At 47.5% G+C, this 15564-nt stretch overlaps 1 protein-coding gene across 15 annotated transcripts in view; it reads left to right on the top strand.

Annotated features, from left to right (window-relative positions):
* Positions 1-12135, top strand: part of Sin1 (SAPK-interacting protein 1) — a 140166-nt gene extending 128031 nt beyond the window's left edge. For all 15 annotated transcript variants that reach the window (XM_077650768.1, XM_077650761.1, XM_077650769.1 and 12 more), the window contains one exon: positions 1699-12135. In XM_077650768.1, coding sequence (XP_077506894.1) covers positions 1699-1919 — 221 coding nt within the window. In that variant the 3' untranslated portion in view covers positions 1920-12135. The remainder of the gene's footprint in view (positions 1-1698) is intronic.
* Positions 12136-15564: the final 3429 nt, after the last annotated feature.

Raw genomic sequence — 15564 nt, 5'->3', positions numbered from 1 at the left:
GGGTAGGGTACCCAGCTTCTTGCAAAAGTTTGCAGTGCTGTAAAAGGCTCTCATACATGAGGTGCAGCCAAGATTTCTTGAGTGCATTAAAGGGACCCTGAGGAGAAATTCAAGTTGGCTTGTATCGATAGAATACCAGCTCCTAAACACAGAAGTCTGAAAACAAAGCTCTTGAAAGGCAGAAAAGAGCAAGAGCTAGAATACAGGTACCGCCACCAGAGGCCAATCTCGCAAGTACAAGCGTGATGAAGGAACAGGAGAAAAGACACCGCAGATCTCTGAGGCTGACAAAGGTGCATAAAGGTTACATGTTTGGTCGATAATGCAGTATATAAGTTTTGTCTTGAAACCACTAGTGCACTTTTATCACACGAGGAAGATGGAAAAAAGACAACCTGAGTATTGGAAGTCAGAAAATCTGCAATGGGCGGCGCAACAGGCGGGCAGCAGAGTTTCGTTCATGCATGCCCGCATGATTTCGTCATACGCCTCGATTTACAAGGGCAGAGCAGCAGAGAACCTCCAAGCACCTCCCAAAGTGCTCCTCGGACGAAGTTCGTGCAACGGCATGCCGTTGCAACAAGGAAAAAGAGCTGTGTACAGCCAATGTTCAACGCGCCTCCACGTTAGCAAATGTACCACTCGACGTGTTCGTATCATCAATATACCAAGACACTTGGCTGCATAACCAGCTCTACAAGGACTATTATTACAGAACTTATATCTGCCTGCACGTACCAGTCGCTACACATCAGTCGTGATGGTGGCTCAGCAGTAACAGCGACGATGCCGACCCCTGAGCACTAGGACTTTCTTTCCAGACCCGCCGCCTCAGCCCTCAAAAGCATCGCACGCTGTGTGGGGTTGAGGTCGCTGAATGCAGGTCGCAGTTCTTTGCGAGAACTTCACTGTCGGAATCGGGAACGGGATCCATCGTGACATTGGTGCAAACGTAAACGAAGCGATGACGGCTGATAGAGGCCTTCATTGTCCGGCTGGCAGTAGTTTTCATTTCGGCTGCTGCTAGGCGGGAGCGCAGTTCTCACCGCCAGCAGTCATGGAGTCCTCGTTTCTGTGTCCATTGCTTTATGTCGCCATTCTCCTATTTCGTCACCAGAGAGTCCTGAGTTTGAATCAGCGGTGGGAAAAAGTTTCTCAACTTCAGATCCAAGTCTCTTAGCAATAAATGCACCTTTCGCTGCTGGACAAGCGGCAACAAAGCCATGAAATGCCGAACTATCGAATTTTACTAACAAAAAAATTTGATAGCATTGTCCTCAGTGTTCCTTTAAGAAAGGCAAGGTGTGATCTTTTCACAAGTTTGGAATGAACTAAATGAAATGGAAAAAATGATTTTTTGCCAGTTGGCCCAGCATGTCTAATTCAGATGAAAATAAATTTAATGTTGAAAAATCTGATTTATCCTCTTTCAGGTAGGAGGAATGGTTTAAAATGGTCACGAAATAATGTGACTACATTAAAAGCGCCGCTCATAAAGGAATCGACATATCACTTGCTGTTTCAGCAAAGGACCTGTGAGGCTGAGTTAAAAACGAAATACAAGACCCAGCGCCTTGCATTTGAAGGTGTGGTTATTCATTCCATTGTACATGAAGGTGGCGCAAGGGATAGTGCCACATATTTTTCCATAATGTGACTTTCTTTCAAACATGAGCCTGCCTCTGTTTCTTTTCCCAGGTGTGGGCTCTCTAGAGAGGTGTGTGGTGAAGGTGGTGTACTTGTCTGGAGGGGAGTTCAAGAACCACGTGTTTGAAACGGACCCCAGCACGGCCTCTGTGATACGCAGCAAACTTGGCTACATCCTGGTCATGCGCACCAGCCTAGCACGCACCCAGTACCTGGCACTGAAGGAGCGGAAGCTGCTCCGCAAGCAAGCCTCCTTCCTGCTCCCAAGCTAAGCCCCTTCGAGGCATGCGGACGGAGCAGCAGTGCTGCCACCTGGCTGGTGCTCATTCTCATCACATCCCCTGGCACAACTGAGAGAGCCCCGTGAATGGAGCCATGCTTGCTTTCGTCATGATGGCAGATGCTTGTGTCTGTGTGGTGCACAGTGAAGTTGTTCCGATGGAGATGGTGTAGCGTGCTGATTTTCTCTGGAGCTTGTAGTGCTCAGGTGTAGCCAATGAAAGGAGGTGCGGCAGTCAACACTTTATCCCTAGCCACATCACAGTGGGAGCAGCATGGTAGAAGACCACAACTGAGGAGTAAGACTTGTCGAGTCATGTCATTATAGAAACATGGACAAATGGCTTTATGTTTGTTTGTCCAGTCAACTCAAAAATATTGCACACAGCAGAGTGACGGACCACATTGTTGTCTGATGCTTAATTTGTGCACTGGTATTATGCATAGCAATATTGCAATGTTTCGAATGACGACTGCCTGCCTTACTCATCTTCTTGCCTGTGTTGCTCTCCTGAGGGAAGAGAAGCCGCTCACCAGTGCCACCTGCAGCAGAGAACAGTCGCATGTTGTGCTACCTTCCTTTGCTTCTGTTCTGTGTGATCGCAAAATGCCAGAGCAGAAGAAAGTGCAAGCCCTGGAAATATATACGGTGTTCCAGGAGTGAGGCTTGGTGGGTGCACTCCCCCTTTTCTGTCATGCTAGTGTCGGAACAACTGTGTGCAAATGGCCTGTGTGGTATCTGCTGTGCAGATTACACCCTGTTCCTACCTCTAGTTTTTCTGCCAAAGAAACTGCTGCCAACCTGTGCAGAGAATGACGTTCATAGTGGTCCTGAAGCCAACCTGTGTGTGAAGAGGAAGGAGGAAGGTCCCTGGACTGTGCACCAACCATCACAATTTTGCAAATGCCACTTGTTTGTTTCAAAGAAGGTGCCCAGGCTGAACATGGGTTTGAGTGTGGGCAATAATGGTGGCTTTGTATCAGCTTGCCTTTGCACAGCATGGCCCAGAGGACAAGTGTGTTGTTTGCTGGTTTGTTGTAGCCTCACTCGTAACTAAGCAGGAAACTAAACTGAAAAAAATAGCTTGTTACTAAGTTTATGCGCAGTCTTTCCTGTACACTGCCAGTGCTACCACAGCCCATACTTTTCGCTGAGACCTAGTTTTTAGCATCCAAGTACTTCTTGCGTGAAAGTAAAAACAGGGAGTACATAATACTCCGCATGTTGCCCCAACTTGTAATGCAAGCTACGTGGGAAACTTGGAGCGCAGACGACAAAGGCAGTTCAGTTCGAGGCACTTGAAACAGTTTGTAGCAGATAGTGTATGTAGTTGTACATAATGTCATCGCTCTTTGTCAAGCATGAAGCGCAGAAACCACTAAACCTTAAAGCTGTATTAAGCTTTGGTCTTGTCTAGAATAAATGTTGCCATGCCTTGTTTTTCCACTTTAAAAGTCATCCTATTTAATGAGTTGTGCTGCCTCAGTTGGCTTAGTGCTGGAGCATACAATCAGTATTCATGGTCAGCGATGTTTCCACTTGATTGAGTTTGCATATTTCATGCAGGGCAAAGAAGGCTATATAAATTCGTTGCTCAAATAAAGGGGACACTGTTTCTCAGTGCCTCCAGCAGGTTCATACCACAAAGGTGGGTTGTGAAGCTGCCCTTGTCTGGATGCCCCGGTTTGGTTGGAGACGGCACTAGCAACTTTGAAATAACTGTGTGCATTTCCAGTATGCAGTTGATTTAGCAATTTGATAGGTAAAATCACTTTGGAAATTTTTCTAAGGAACTAAGGTAACACAAGAATTTGTTCAAGGGCCACTGGGGACAAATTGCCCTGTATTGTTTGACTACCATTTTATAATGACAAAGAGGCTATTTGCACTGAAAATGCAGCAGTTATGGGCTAGAAAACACCACCAATGCTGTTTTCACAAATTAATTTTGATGATGTCAGTTTCTTTTGTGGATCTCCAAAGCTAGGTTGCAAAGCCAGCCACTTTCACGGATTCTGCAGAGCACTTGATGTAGTGTATGAGTTTTAATTCAAATTTAACTCCAAATTTCTCAGCAATAAAAGCATTTTTTGCTGACATTTTATTAAGAACAACACTTCAATGGAGTTCTCCTAAAGCTTGCATTTCCAGCTCTGTTCAATTCTTTGACTCTGTGGTATGAATGACAGCCCCTCGCCATAAGTTGCATTACAGTTGTAACTGCATTTGCAATAATACTTATAACGATGTGGTTAAATATTTATTCACTCCTTCAGCTTTTTCATCTAACTGCCTTATCCTTATTTTCAAATGCCCTGACACAAACACAGTTACCCATGGCGCCATTCTCTCCATACTTCTTTTCTGCGAAGGATTATGAAAAGAGCTGTGTGAACACTCAGTACCAAAATCCTTAGATAAGCTTTAAATTAGGGGATGTGCAAATATTCGAAATTTCGAATACGAATCTAATATGTTATATATTCAGTTCATATTCATATTCGAAAAACTGATATTCGAGAATTTCCAAATATTTGAAAATTTTCTAACTCTTGCCAGCGATCGTATACTGCGCCGACTTTCATGAGTTCGGCCATGTGAAAACAAGCAATATCTGGGCAAATTATCCGGCGATGGAGTTTAAAGTGCCAGGAAAACAATATAAATGTGTCCTCTTCGCTTTCTTCTCCAGCGTTTATCGCTTGGACCGATCGCATTCGGCCGCTTGCTCGGCTTGGCTTCAAGCGAAATTCAAGTGGGCTTTTCCACATGACACCTGATGAGATGGCCGACCACGCGCTTCGAACAGTCTCGGTTGGAGGAGGAGGAGAAGAACTTTAATGGAACAGGAGAGGTCTGCCTGGTTGTCAGCCTGGCATGCTACTCCAGCAGTCTCAGTTGATCCCTCCGTAATGTGTTACATACTTGACGCCCACACCCATGGCAATTCATCCAATCGCCTTCATACTCTCCGAGCGTGAAGACCGCCATCTCATTTTGGCCAAGCATGGTATGCGGGAGAGCCCACTTGCGGAACTTTGCATGAGGCTTCCGAAGGAGCAAGTCGAAGTGCCACAACAGGGCAGGCGATTGTGTAAAAATCCCATGCACCTCCTAAGTGGGCATAATGGCAGGTGTGACAACGATCAGAAGGCCCCTGTTGCCAGGCTAAAATAGCCTGGCCGCATAGTTTTGGTTTCGCCGCTAGCCCGCGGGGACGGCAGCTCTTACGTTGCCTTGCTTGCATTTGCTTTATTCTTACAGCACGCCAAAACTGCACGCTCAACACGAGCTTTAAGGGTGTTTGTGCGATGGAGCTGCCTCATAAAGCTTCACCACATTTCTTTTTTTCTTGGGGGGGGGGGGGGGGGGGGGGGGTTGGCAATTAGGGAAATTTATAAATCCACCTTCAGCCTTCATGCAATTCGAGCATCTCTTCCAGTCCCTTGAACTATGAATTAATGAGGATTTACTAGCCATCATGTTCTTATTTTCCAGTCGTGTCATTTTATAGATTTCATTTTATATGACCACGATACAGGTTGGATACTGTTATGCTGCCTAATCAAGTAGTGCACATTTCTGTGCACATCAGGTTTGTTTTTTATATGGTGCTAATTCAGTCTGGTTTTGTTTCAGTTGTAAAGAAATGCAATGTTTTGAAAAACTTAAGTGCCACATCATTTGCCTGTAGAATATCATTTTCTGAAATATTTTTTTTATAGTGAATAGATATTCAATTCGATATTCAAAGCCATTTTTTCTTCCTATTCGTATACGATTTGTATTCGAAAATTTCAATATTTGCACACACCACTGAAAATGAAGATTCTGCCTGATATTGGCAGAATAAAGCATCGTGACAGCAACGAAACAAATAATGTTTTTAATTTGGTATTGAATATCGAATAAAACAAGCTGAAGCAATGCACTGCGGCGAAACCTTGATACATATTATCAGTGTACCCCCCATGTGACCACATTGGTAAAATATTTTCTTTCATAAATGTTCGTTATGTATTATTGTGCTCTGCTGTCTCTTCAGTGCGTCTTTCAAAGAAAAGCAATGCTTCTTGCTAGAGCCTTGCACGGGCGGCATTCTGAAGCCCAAATTTGGCCCAGGCCCGAGACTCGAAGCCCGTTTCAGGCCCACCATACTAGCACTCTACTGACCTCTCCCCCCTGCCGCTTTTTTTTTGTGTAGTATGTGTTTGAAGACCCGAAGTGTCCTAAACCAATATACTCTTCTCAAATAACGTTTCTCCGCAGCATAGAGATGTTTTTGGGAGGCGAAGGCAGACATTCAAAGACTATCTTGGAACAGAGAGCTGCCCGTCGAGCAGTTGAATGAAGGTTCTCCAGTGGTTCTCATGAAACTTCAGATGTCAAGTTGTGAGCAATAACAGAAAACCGAGCAGTAGTTTATTAAACCACTGGAAACAAATATTTAAGCACCGGGATTTCTCCATTTTCAAGACGTTTTGGGCAGCATCTCCCCCCAAAAAAAGTTGGCCGTTAATTTGCGTGGTTTTGCCCGCTGAATTTATCGTTCATACATTATCTCTTGCATAAATGTGCGCACACAACTGGTAGAATTTCTGAATTATATGAATGTCTTGCTCTGCGTTGTATATGGGCTGCAGTGTGCGCAAGGATGTATACACTGTGCCATTTGTGTCACCAATCCTTTGTACACATTCAATTGTTTTTCTTACGGTGAAAGTCGCATGTGCACGATGCAGTGGTATGTACAGAACTTGAAGCTTGCTTTTTTTTTCTTTTTTCTTCCGCTTGATGCAGTGCGATTCTAGGAAACTTGATTGGTTTTGTCCTTATTGATAACATGACGAGTGACAAACTGATGGTTCCTTGGCCGTTGAGCAGCAGAAATTTTGAGGCAGTGCAATGGCCGGGCTAGGTAAAATAGAAAAATCTTTTTTGCAGGCCCTAGAACCTTCTGCACAATGTGAGGCAAAGAACGAAGGCTTGTGGAAAAAAAAGGCGATCTAGAGCATGGTCGTTGCTGTTTTGTGTGCATATTCCGTACCAGAGTGCTGCTTCCAATATTTAAAAAGTCTGCTTAGTCCACTGTCAGTCTAGCGTACAGATTGAGGAATTAGGTTTTTCAGTCTTTTTGTGCTCAGTCAGCATATCACTCATGAACCACACTTATTTATATACTGAACCGTATATTTTGCAAAAGCCTGAATATAGCAAAAGTTTGAGAGGCTTATTTCGTAATCTTGTTCCTTGTTCCAATCCTGGCTACTTACCGCTATTCAAATCAAGAGCAGAGCTTAGGGCAAAAGTTGTACTAGCTTGCCACTGTTTTAACTGGCTGTCTTCGGAGCCACGTGGAGCGACTGTGCAGGTGTTTCTTCGAGGACAGAAAATTCACATATCTCAACAAGACACTCTTCATATCAAGTCATTGCATCAGGTCAAAGAAATGGCTAGTTTCCTCCTTTCTGCAGTGTGCAGGGGGTGTTGCTTCTTCTGGAACGGACTAAGTCGGGAGGTGACTCAGCCACACCTGTCTTCTAGAGAAAGTCAGGCACTGAGAGCGTCCTTCAAACATCATGGTGACAAAGGACGTCCCCAAAACTGATAGCAGTGGCCAGTTTCAATTCTCTTTGTTCAGTGGGACCAGCTGTTTCCTGGAACTAAGACCTCCTCAGGAGGACTGCAAAAAAAAAGAAATGAGTTGTGTATGATCTGCCTGATATCTAAAAGCCCACTGGTGAGTTAAATCATTTTTCACACTCAAGCAGTATACAACTCAGGCAATGTCCCAGTCAACCACCTAACATCCAATAAACATGCAATAGACTGAGTGCTTGGGACATTCTAACGTTTATTAGATATCCATGAAGGTCTCTCGAATGTTACAGCTACGTGCCATGTAGTGCGAAGTGATCACATGGAAAACATACCAATAACGTTGTGAACTGGACAATGGCCCGAGGTAAATGTGAAATTTTTTCACTGCCCATACCACTGCCAAACATTCCTTTTCAATGGTGGAGTAGTTGCGTTCACTAGCAGTTAATCTCTTACTGGCAAAAAATACTGGATGTAACATGCAGTTCTCTTCCTGCAAAAGCACTGCTCCTAGTGCTCTGTCTGATGCATCAGTACGAAGAACAAATTCTTTCCCCAAGTTCAGAGCAAGCAGAACAGGCGGCTTTGCCATATGCTGCTTTAAAGTCACGAATGCGTCTTCATGTTCAACTGTCCAATTTAGCCAATTGCTGGCACCCTTCTTAGCTCGACAAGCGGATTGGCTATGTGAGCCTAATCGGGAATCCCTGTAGTATCCCGTTAAACCAAGAAACGACAGTACTTCTTTCTTGGTCATTGGTGTCTGGGCTATCTGTATTTTGACCAAGATATCGTCTTTCGTCGCTATGCGGCCCATCCCCAGCTTGTGTCCGAGAAAAGAAATAGCTTCAAAACCTACCTCACATTTTGTTGGTTTTTACAGTCAACCTGGCTTGCTGAATTCTGTCGCTTCTCTAGCGTAATAACTTGCTCTTCCCATGTATGTCGCCACAAGAATGTCATCAAAACAGTGTTCCACATTTTAAAGCCTGTGTAAAACCCTTCTCATCAGCTTCGTGAAAATTGCAGACGCTGTCTTCAAACCAAAAGGCATGTTCTTAAACTGAAATAAGCCTGCCGCACAACAAAAGACAGTTTTTTCTTTCGGTGATTCCTCGATCAGTATTTGCCAATACCATTTAACTAAATCAAGTTTTGAAGAAAACTTTTTGTGGGCTATTTTAGTGAATACCACATCCGCCCTTGGAATAGGTTCAGCATCGAGTACCGAGATGTTATTCAGCCGACGAAAATCTACACAGTCTGTTAGTGCCATCAAGTTTTTCGATGACCATGAGAGGGGCATTCTATGCTGACCTCTCAATTATACCAAGCTCCAGCATCTGCCACGCGTCCTTTTAACTTGATTCCTGTACCACTAATAGTAGTGGATATTGCTTCACACTGATTGGTCTGTCTGTAGAGAGGTCCAATTTGCAGTATATGATATCGATGTTTTCCAGCACATCCGAGAAAATGTCTCCCTTTGCAGTAGAGACCTTATCAGTGATCTTCTGTCTTCATCCAAATTGAGGTTTATTAGTACCTTTTCCCATCCTACACTTTTCTTCCGACTGTAAGCGGGCACCTCGGCAATATCATCTGGTTCTTCTGCCACAAAAGAGCATGCTACCTTGGGACCGTACTGTGCTGGAACTCTTTATTTGTATTTTTTCAACATATTGGCATGAAATACTTTCTTGGTGTTATTTACGAGGGCTGTCCGTAAAATAAGATTCCCAATGATTTTTCACATGTATACTGGCACTGAATAACACATTTTTGGAAAGCTTAGACTTTCCCTTATTTTTCGACATAATTGTCGTTGAGATTAAACAATTTTTGCCTGCGGTGTACCGTCTTCTTTATGCCTGAATCGTAGAACTCTCCCGCCGCGCCGCGAAGGTAGCTAAAACCTCTAATTCTTTCAGCTCCTCTCTGGTTCTGGCCATGTATGCAGATGACATCACAGTCTGGGTAAATCAGGGATCACTGGGCCAAAAAGAAGAAAAGCTTCAGAAGGAGGCAACATGAGTCGAACAATACGTCAAGGAGAGAGGCCTCGTGTGCTCAACCGAGAAATCGGAAATTCTGAGGATTGGAGAGAACACAACCAAGGAAAAGATAGAAGTGTACCTGGAAGGTCAACTCATACCAGAGAAGGACATAATACGCATCCTCACCATGTGGACCAGAGCAGCAAACGGTGTGGACACACGCTAGGCCTGCTTAAGCAATCGACGGAGCAAGTCGGCAGGATGATCACGAGAGTGTCGCAAAGAAGGAGCGGCATGAAGGAAGAGGACCCGATCCAGCTGGTCTGGAGCCTGGTGGTCAGCAGGGTCACATACTCACTCCCGTACCACAGCATGACGCAACAAGAGAGAGAACAAGCCGAGACTCTCATCAGGAAAGCATACAAAACGGCGTTGCATCTACCCAGAAACACGTCGAACGACAAGCTACTCAAGCTAGGTATTCACAACACGGTTGAAGAGCTCAAGGAGTCACAACTGGGTACGCAGCTGTACAGGCTCCAGCAGTCAACCACCGGCAGGGCGCTCCTTAAAAGATTAGGCTATAAAAACATAAAAGAAACGGAGGATAGGATGGCTAACATACCGGACTCTTTTCACCAGACACTGAAAGCTAGCCCACTACGAAGGAATATGGATCCGAATCTGCACGCGGCCAGAAAACAAGCGCGAGCAGAATACGTAGAAAAACACCTGGCCACTAAAAACAATGTGGTGTACACGGATGCAGCTCTATACCTGTGGGACCACAACACCAAAGAACATAGAGTTGCGGCAGTGACTGTGGATCACATGGGAGAGCTGATAAGCAGCGCAACCCTAAGTAGCTGCACGGTAACAGAGGGGGAGGAAGCAGCTGTAGCTCTAGCAGCGGCGGAGGGTTACCGTAGAAACAGATCCTTGATAATACTCACAGACTCCAAAGAAGCATGCAGACACTACACGGCAGGTAGAATCAACAAAGGGGCGCTGCGAATCCTCCTCAAGGCAGGGCTTCCGAACGAAAAGATACAGCATACGATTTTCTATGTGCCGGGTCACACCGGAATAGAGGGTAACCAGAGGACCGACAGTCTAGCTCGCGAGCTCACATACCGAGCGGGACAGTCAATGGACCCGGATACCACTATGACGGTGGAACCAACGTATGCGGAAATACTAAACCATCACAGAGGCAAAAGGATAACATATCCACCACCCCACCCATCTTTGACACAATATGAAGCAGTCGGCTGGCGAAGGCTGCAGACAGGAACATTCTCAAATCTACACATCCTACATAAAATGTTTCCCAGTCAATACAGGGACACATGCCCATGGTGTGGGGCCATCCCAACACTATATCACATCACATGGGAGTGCAGAAATAACTTCTCTTTCCACAAAGAAGAACCCAGTGCGGAACAGTGGGAGGGCCTGCTCACCAGCGGCGTGCTCACAGTCCAAAAAGGATTGGTGCAGCACACTCTCAAAGTGGCCAGGATCAGCGGTGCTTTGGAATAGGGGCGCCGACCACTCAAGACGACGGAGACTTCAGTAAAACATGAAGACCTCTGTTAGCCGCTGAAAGCTGTAAATAGAGCAATAAAGTTTTTTCCATCCATCCATCTGAAATGCATCGCACCCAAGTGTTTGGTGGTCACTTGGGGCTACGTTTAGGCTGTGGGGCGCGTGTGTGACAGTGTCCCATCCAAATTTGTTTATGAGATCGTTTGTTACCGAGGCGATGTGCGGACGAACGTTGTTATGACGGAAACGCACTCCCTTCGTGAGTATACCTCTCGTTTTGAATCGCACGGCGAAGGTTCTCCAACGTCTCACAGTAGCTGTCCGCATTGATTGTACCGGCAGGCATGAATTCGCACAATTACCCCTTCCTGTCCAGAAAGACATCACGGGCAGAGACACTTTATTTTTCGTTCTTTTTTTATCGTCCCACAATAATTTTTGTACCAAAAGACGCTCGCCATCACTTTGCTAGCAGACAGCTTTTGTTTGAATTTCCGCGGCTTCGGCGACTGGATGTTTGCACTGAGGGGATTGTTTCGTTTCCGGCGTCGTGTAGTGGACCCAGGTCTCGTCCCCAGTGGCTATATATAGAGTAAGAATTCCTCGCCATCGGTTTAGTAGGCGTGAAGAAATTTGCGGGCCACTTCAACACGTTACCGTTTGCGGTCTTCCGTAAGCATTCACGGGACCCACCTTGCAACAACATTGGCATGCCCTGAATGGTCTGTCATAATTTCGTCAATGCAAGTCTTGCTGACATCAGGGATCATCTTGCAGAGCTTCTTAACCGTCGCCCTTCGATCTCTCAGCATTGTTTCTTCCACTTCCGCAATCGTTTCGTCCGAAACCGATGGACATCCAGAACGCTGTTCGTCATGGACGTCTGTCCGTCTTTGAATTCTCTGCCCCATTTGCGGCCGTGTTGTACGCTCATACACTCTTATCCGTAGACTTCACACAGTTGGGAATGAATGCCAACCGACGCAGTGTTTTTTGCACACAAAAAAACTAATCTGAGAGCAATTCGCACCTGGCGGGAGAAGCGAGTGGGAGCTCCGTCTCTGCGGCTGCCAAGCCAAGACTGAGCGTCGCAGACAGCCGCCACCACGAAGCAAGACTATAGGAGGTGAAACTCCCGACTGCGCGAGCGAGCGCAGGCGACCAGATAGTCACAATTATACGTATGCGCCTACGTGGGCGCATGCAGTGGCGGCGCCTCGTAGAAGCAGCAGGGAAAAAAATTAAAAATGCAGCGCCCGGGCAGGCTAGTGTTCCTGTATAACACTAGGGCAGGCGGCTCCGGCGCGCTCAAAGCAGACGACGCGGGTGTTTGCTTCAGCGGGCACGCCGTGACGGTGTATTTCAGTAGTTTCTTTCCAGGCCTCCAGCAGGATAGTGGCGCCGCGCGCTTGTGACCTTTTCTGGTCGCCGCAGACGGCGGAGTTACCACTTCCTCCGTGGCCGCCACTAGCCACCCTACCTCGGTGGTGACGAGACAGCTTGCCAGGGCGGGGACTGGGAGAGTGGGTACATGGAGGGGAGGGGGAACCAAGCCAAAAAAAAAAAGGCTTTGACTACTGTAACCAGTATGGTATCCACCATTACAGTGGCACCATACCACAGTGAACTAGTAACCATACGAAGCTACACGCACTACACGCCAGTGTTGCCGGGTCCCGCATAAAGCCTGTTTCCACATGCAAACGAGAACGCCAGCGAATCCTGCAGCCGCGGACAATAATAATAATTGGTTTTTAGGGAAAGGAAATGGCGCAGTATCTGTCTCATATATCGTTGGACACCTGAACCGCGCCTTAAGGGAAGGGACAAGGGAGGGAGTGAAAGAAGAAGGAGGTGCCGTAGTGGAGGGCTCCGGAATAATTTCGACCACCTGGGGATCTTTAACGTGCACTGACATCGCACAGCACACGGGCGCCTTAGCGTTTTTCCTAGATAAAAACGGTGGTGGTGGTGGTGAAAAGCATTTATTAGGCTATATGTACAGAGAGTTGCTCGGGGAGAGGCCCCTAGTGGGCATCGCCCCTTACAATAGAAGGCGGAGTCCCTCATTCCGGGACCCCGTTGGTCCTGACCGCTGCGCAGGTCCGCCGAACCAGGGCCTGTTGGGCCGATAGTTCCTTGCAGCAGAGCAGAGCCGCCTCCCAGTCCTCTCGGGTAGGGGAAGGGGTGATGGGGGGCAGAGAAGGATTTTGCCTGCATGCCCAAACCATGTGAAAGGTGTCTGCCACCTCCCCACAGAATGAGCAGCGGCCGTCAAAAGAAGAGTCAGTGCTTGAGAACCGCCGGGCACAGCAGGGTGTTTGTAAAGAGCCTAAGGAGAGTTCGTTCGCCAGCTTTACCCAGTCCCTTCATAGGAACCTGGTAGCGCCGGTGTTCGGCACGATAGTGCTCTGTGATATCTTTAAAAGAAAGAAGAGGGATTTGATCCGGGTTAAGGTCCTCCCAAAATACGCCTGGTGCCCGGTAAGTGAGTGCGCGGGCTGCCTCATGGGCGGCTTCGTTACCTGGTATGCCTTGGTGGCCGGGAACCCATATGATAGAGCGGTGAGTTGGATCGCAGTCGCGAGTACTGTGATGAAGAGTTTGGTGAGCAAGTGGAGTGATCCAACCGAACTCTAAGTTACGACAGGCTCCGCGAGAGTCTGGGGATGAATTTAGAGTCGGGATGGGAGGCTGCGGGGGCGATCGCTACCTCGTCCGCATGAGTTGAGCTGGGCGCCCTGAACGAGAGGCCGTACACCTGTCTTCCCTCGTGTACGACTGCAGCCGTGTACCATTCCCCCCTGGAGTGGTGGTAGGGGCCTGTAATGTCGACGTAGAAGACGTGTTTCTTTGAGCCATAGTGGCGGTGCAGGGCATCCGCCCGCGCCGGCCATTATGGTCCTCCTTGTTCATCTTAGTCGGAAGGGGTCGAACGTAGAGGGCGCGTCTCCACAGTTCGGGCACTCGAACCCGTTCCATTGTATGATGGTCATCTTTGATGTGTAACCGGTCCAAGAGGCGGCGACGGGACACGGTCTGAGCGAGACGCGTGTATTGGTTAACGAGATGCGCCTCGCGAAGTTCCCTATAGGTGTTCACCATTCCCAACGCGAGCAGTCGCGCGTTGGAAGTGGAGATCGGCAGGTCGAGGACTCTCTTAAAAATTTTGCGGAGGACAACCTCCAAGCAATCTTCGTCATGTTTCCCTAAGCGGAGGTAAGGAGTCGAGTACAGTACTCGACAAGTTACGAAGGCATGGGCGAGCCGCACCGCATCCTTACTTCGCAACCCTCCTCGCTTGTTGGAAACGCGGCGAACCATTCGGCCCACCTGGTCGCCGACTCTGCGGAGTTTGGCAAGGGTCGTGTCTACCTTGCGATGCTGATTAATGAAGAGACCGAGTATTCGCAGCTCCTGCGCTTCACGGGTGGGGCCGCTGGCGAGAGAGCTGAATAATAATAATAATAATAATAATAATAATAATAATAATAATAATAATAATAGGTTTTTGGGGGGAAAGGAAATGGCGCAGTATCTGTCTCATATATCGTTGGACACCTGAACCGCGCCGTAAGGGAAGGGATAAAGGAGGGAGTTAAAGAAGAAAGGAAGAAGAGGTGCCGTAGTGGAGGGCTCCGGAATAATTTCGACCACCTGGGCATCTTTAACGTGCACTGACATCGCACAGCACACGGGCGCCTTAGCGTTTTTCCTTTATAAAAACGCAGCCGCCGCGGTCGGGTTCGAACCCGGGAACTCCGGATCAGTAGTCGAGCGCCCTAACCACTGAGCCACCGCGGCGGGGGAGCTGAACGGAGATTTTACATTTCGGAGAATGTCGAATATGCACAAATTCATAAAAACGCAGCCGCCGCGGTCGGGTTCGAAGCCGGGAACTCCGGATCAGTAGTCGAGCGCCCTAACCACTGAGCCATCGCGGCGGGTCCGCGGACAATAATAATAATAATAATTGGTTTGGGGGGGAAAGGAAATGGCGCAGTATCTGTCTCATATATCGTTGGACACCTGAACCGCGCCGTAAGGGAAGGGATAAAGGAGGGAGTGAAAGAAGAGAGGAAGAAATAGGTGCCGTAGTGGAGGGCTCCGGAATAATTTCGACCACCTGGGGACCTTTAAAGTGCACTGACATCGCACAGCACACGGGCGCCTTAGCGTTTTTCCTCCATAAAAACGCAGCCGCCGCGGTCGGGTTCGAACCCGGGAACTCCGGATCAGTTCCCGGGTTCGAACCTGACCGCGGCGGCTGCGTTTGGAAAATTGTTTTGGGGGGAAAGGAAATGCGCATTATGTGTCTCGCATCTCGGTAGACACCTGAACCGCGTCGTAAAGAGATAAAGGAGGGACTGAGAGAAAGGAAGAAATAAAGGTGCTGTAGTGGAGGGCTCCGGAATAATTTCGACCACCTGGGGATCCTTAACGTGCACTGACATCGCACAGCACACGGGTGTCTTTGCGTTTTTTTGTGTG

Source organism: Amblyomma americanum, chromosome 1 (genome assembly GCF_052857255.1).
Source record: "Amblyomma americanum isolate KBUSLIRL-KWMA chromosome 1, ASM5285725v1, whole genome shotgun sequence".
NCBI lineage: Eukaryota > Metazoa > Arthropoda > Arachnida > Ixodida > Ixodidae > Amblyomma > Amblyomma americanum.
Note: the sequence above shows the minus strand (reverse complement) of the source record. Positions and strands in the feature narration are given on the sequence as shown.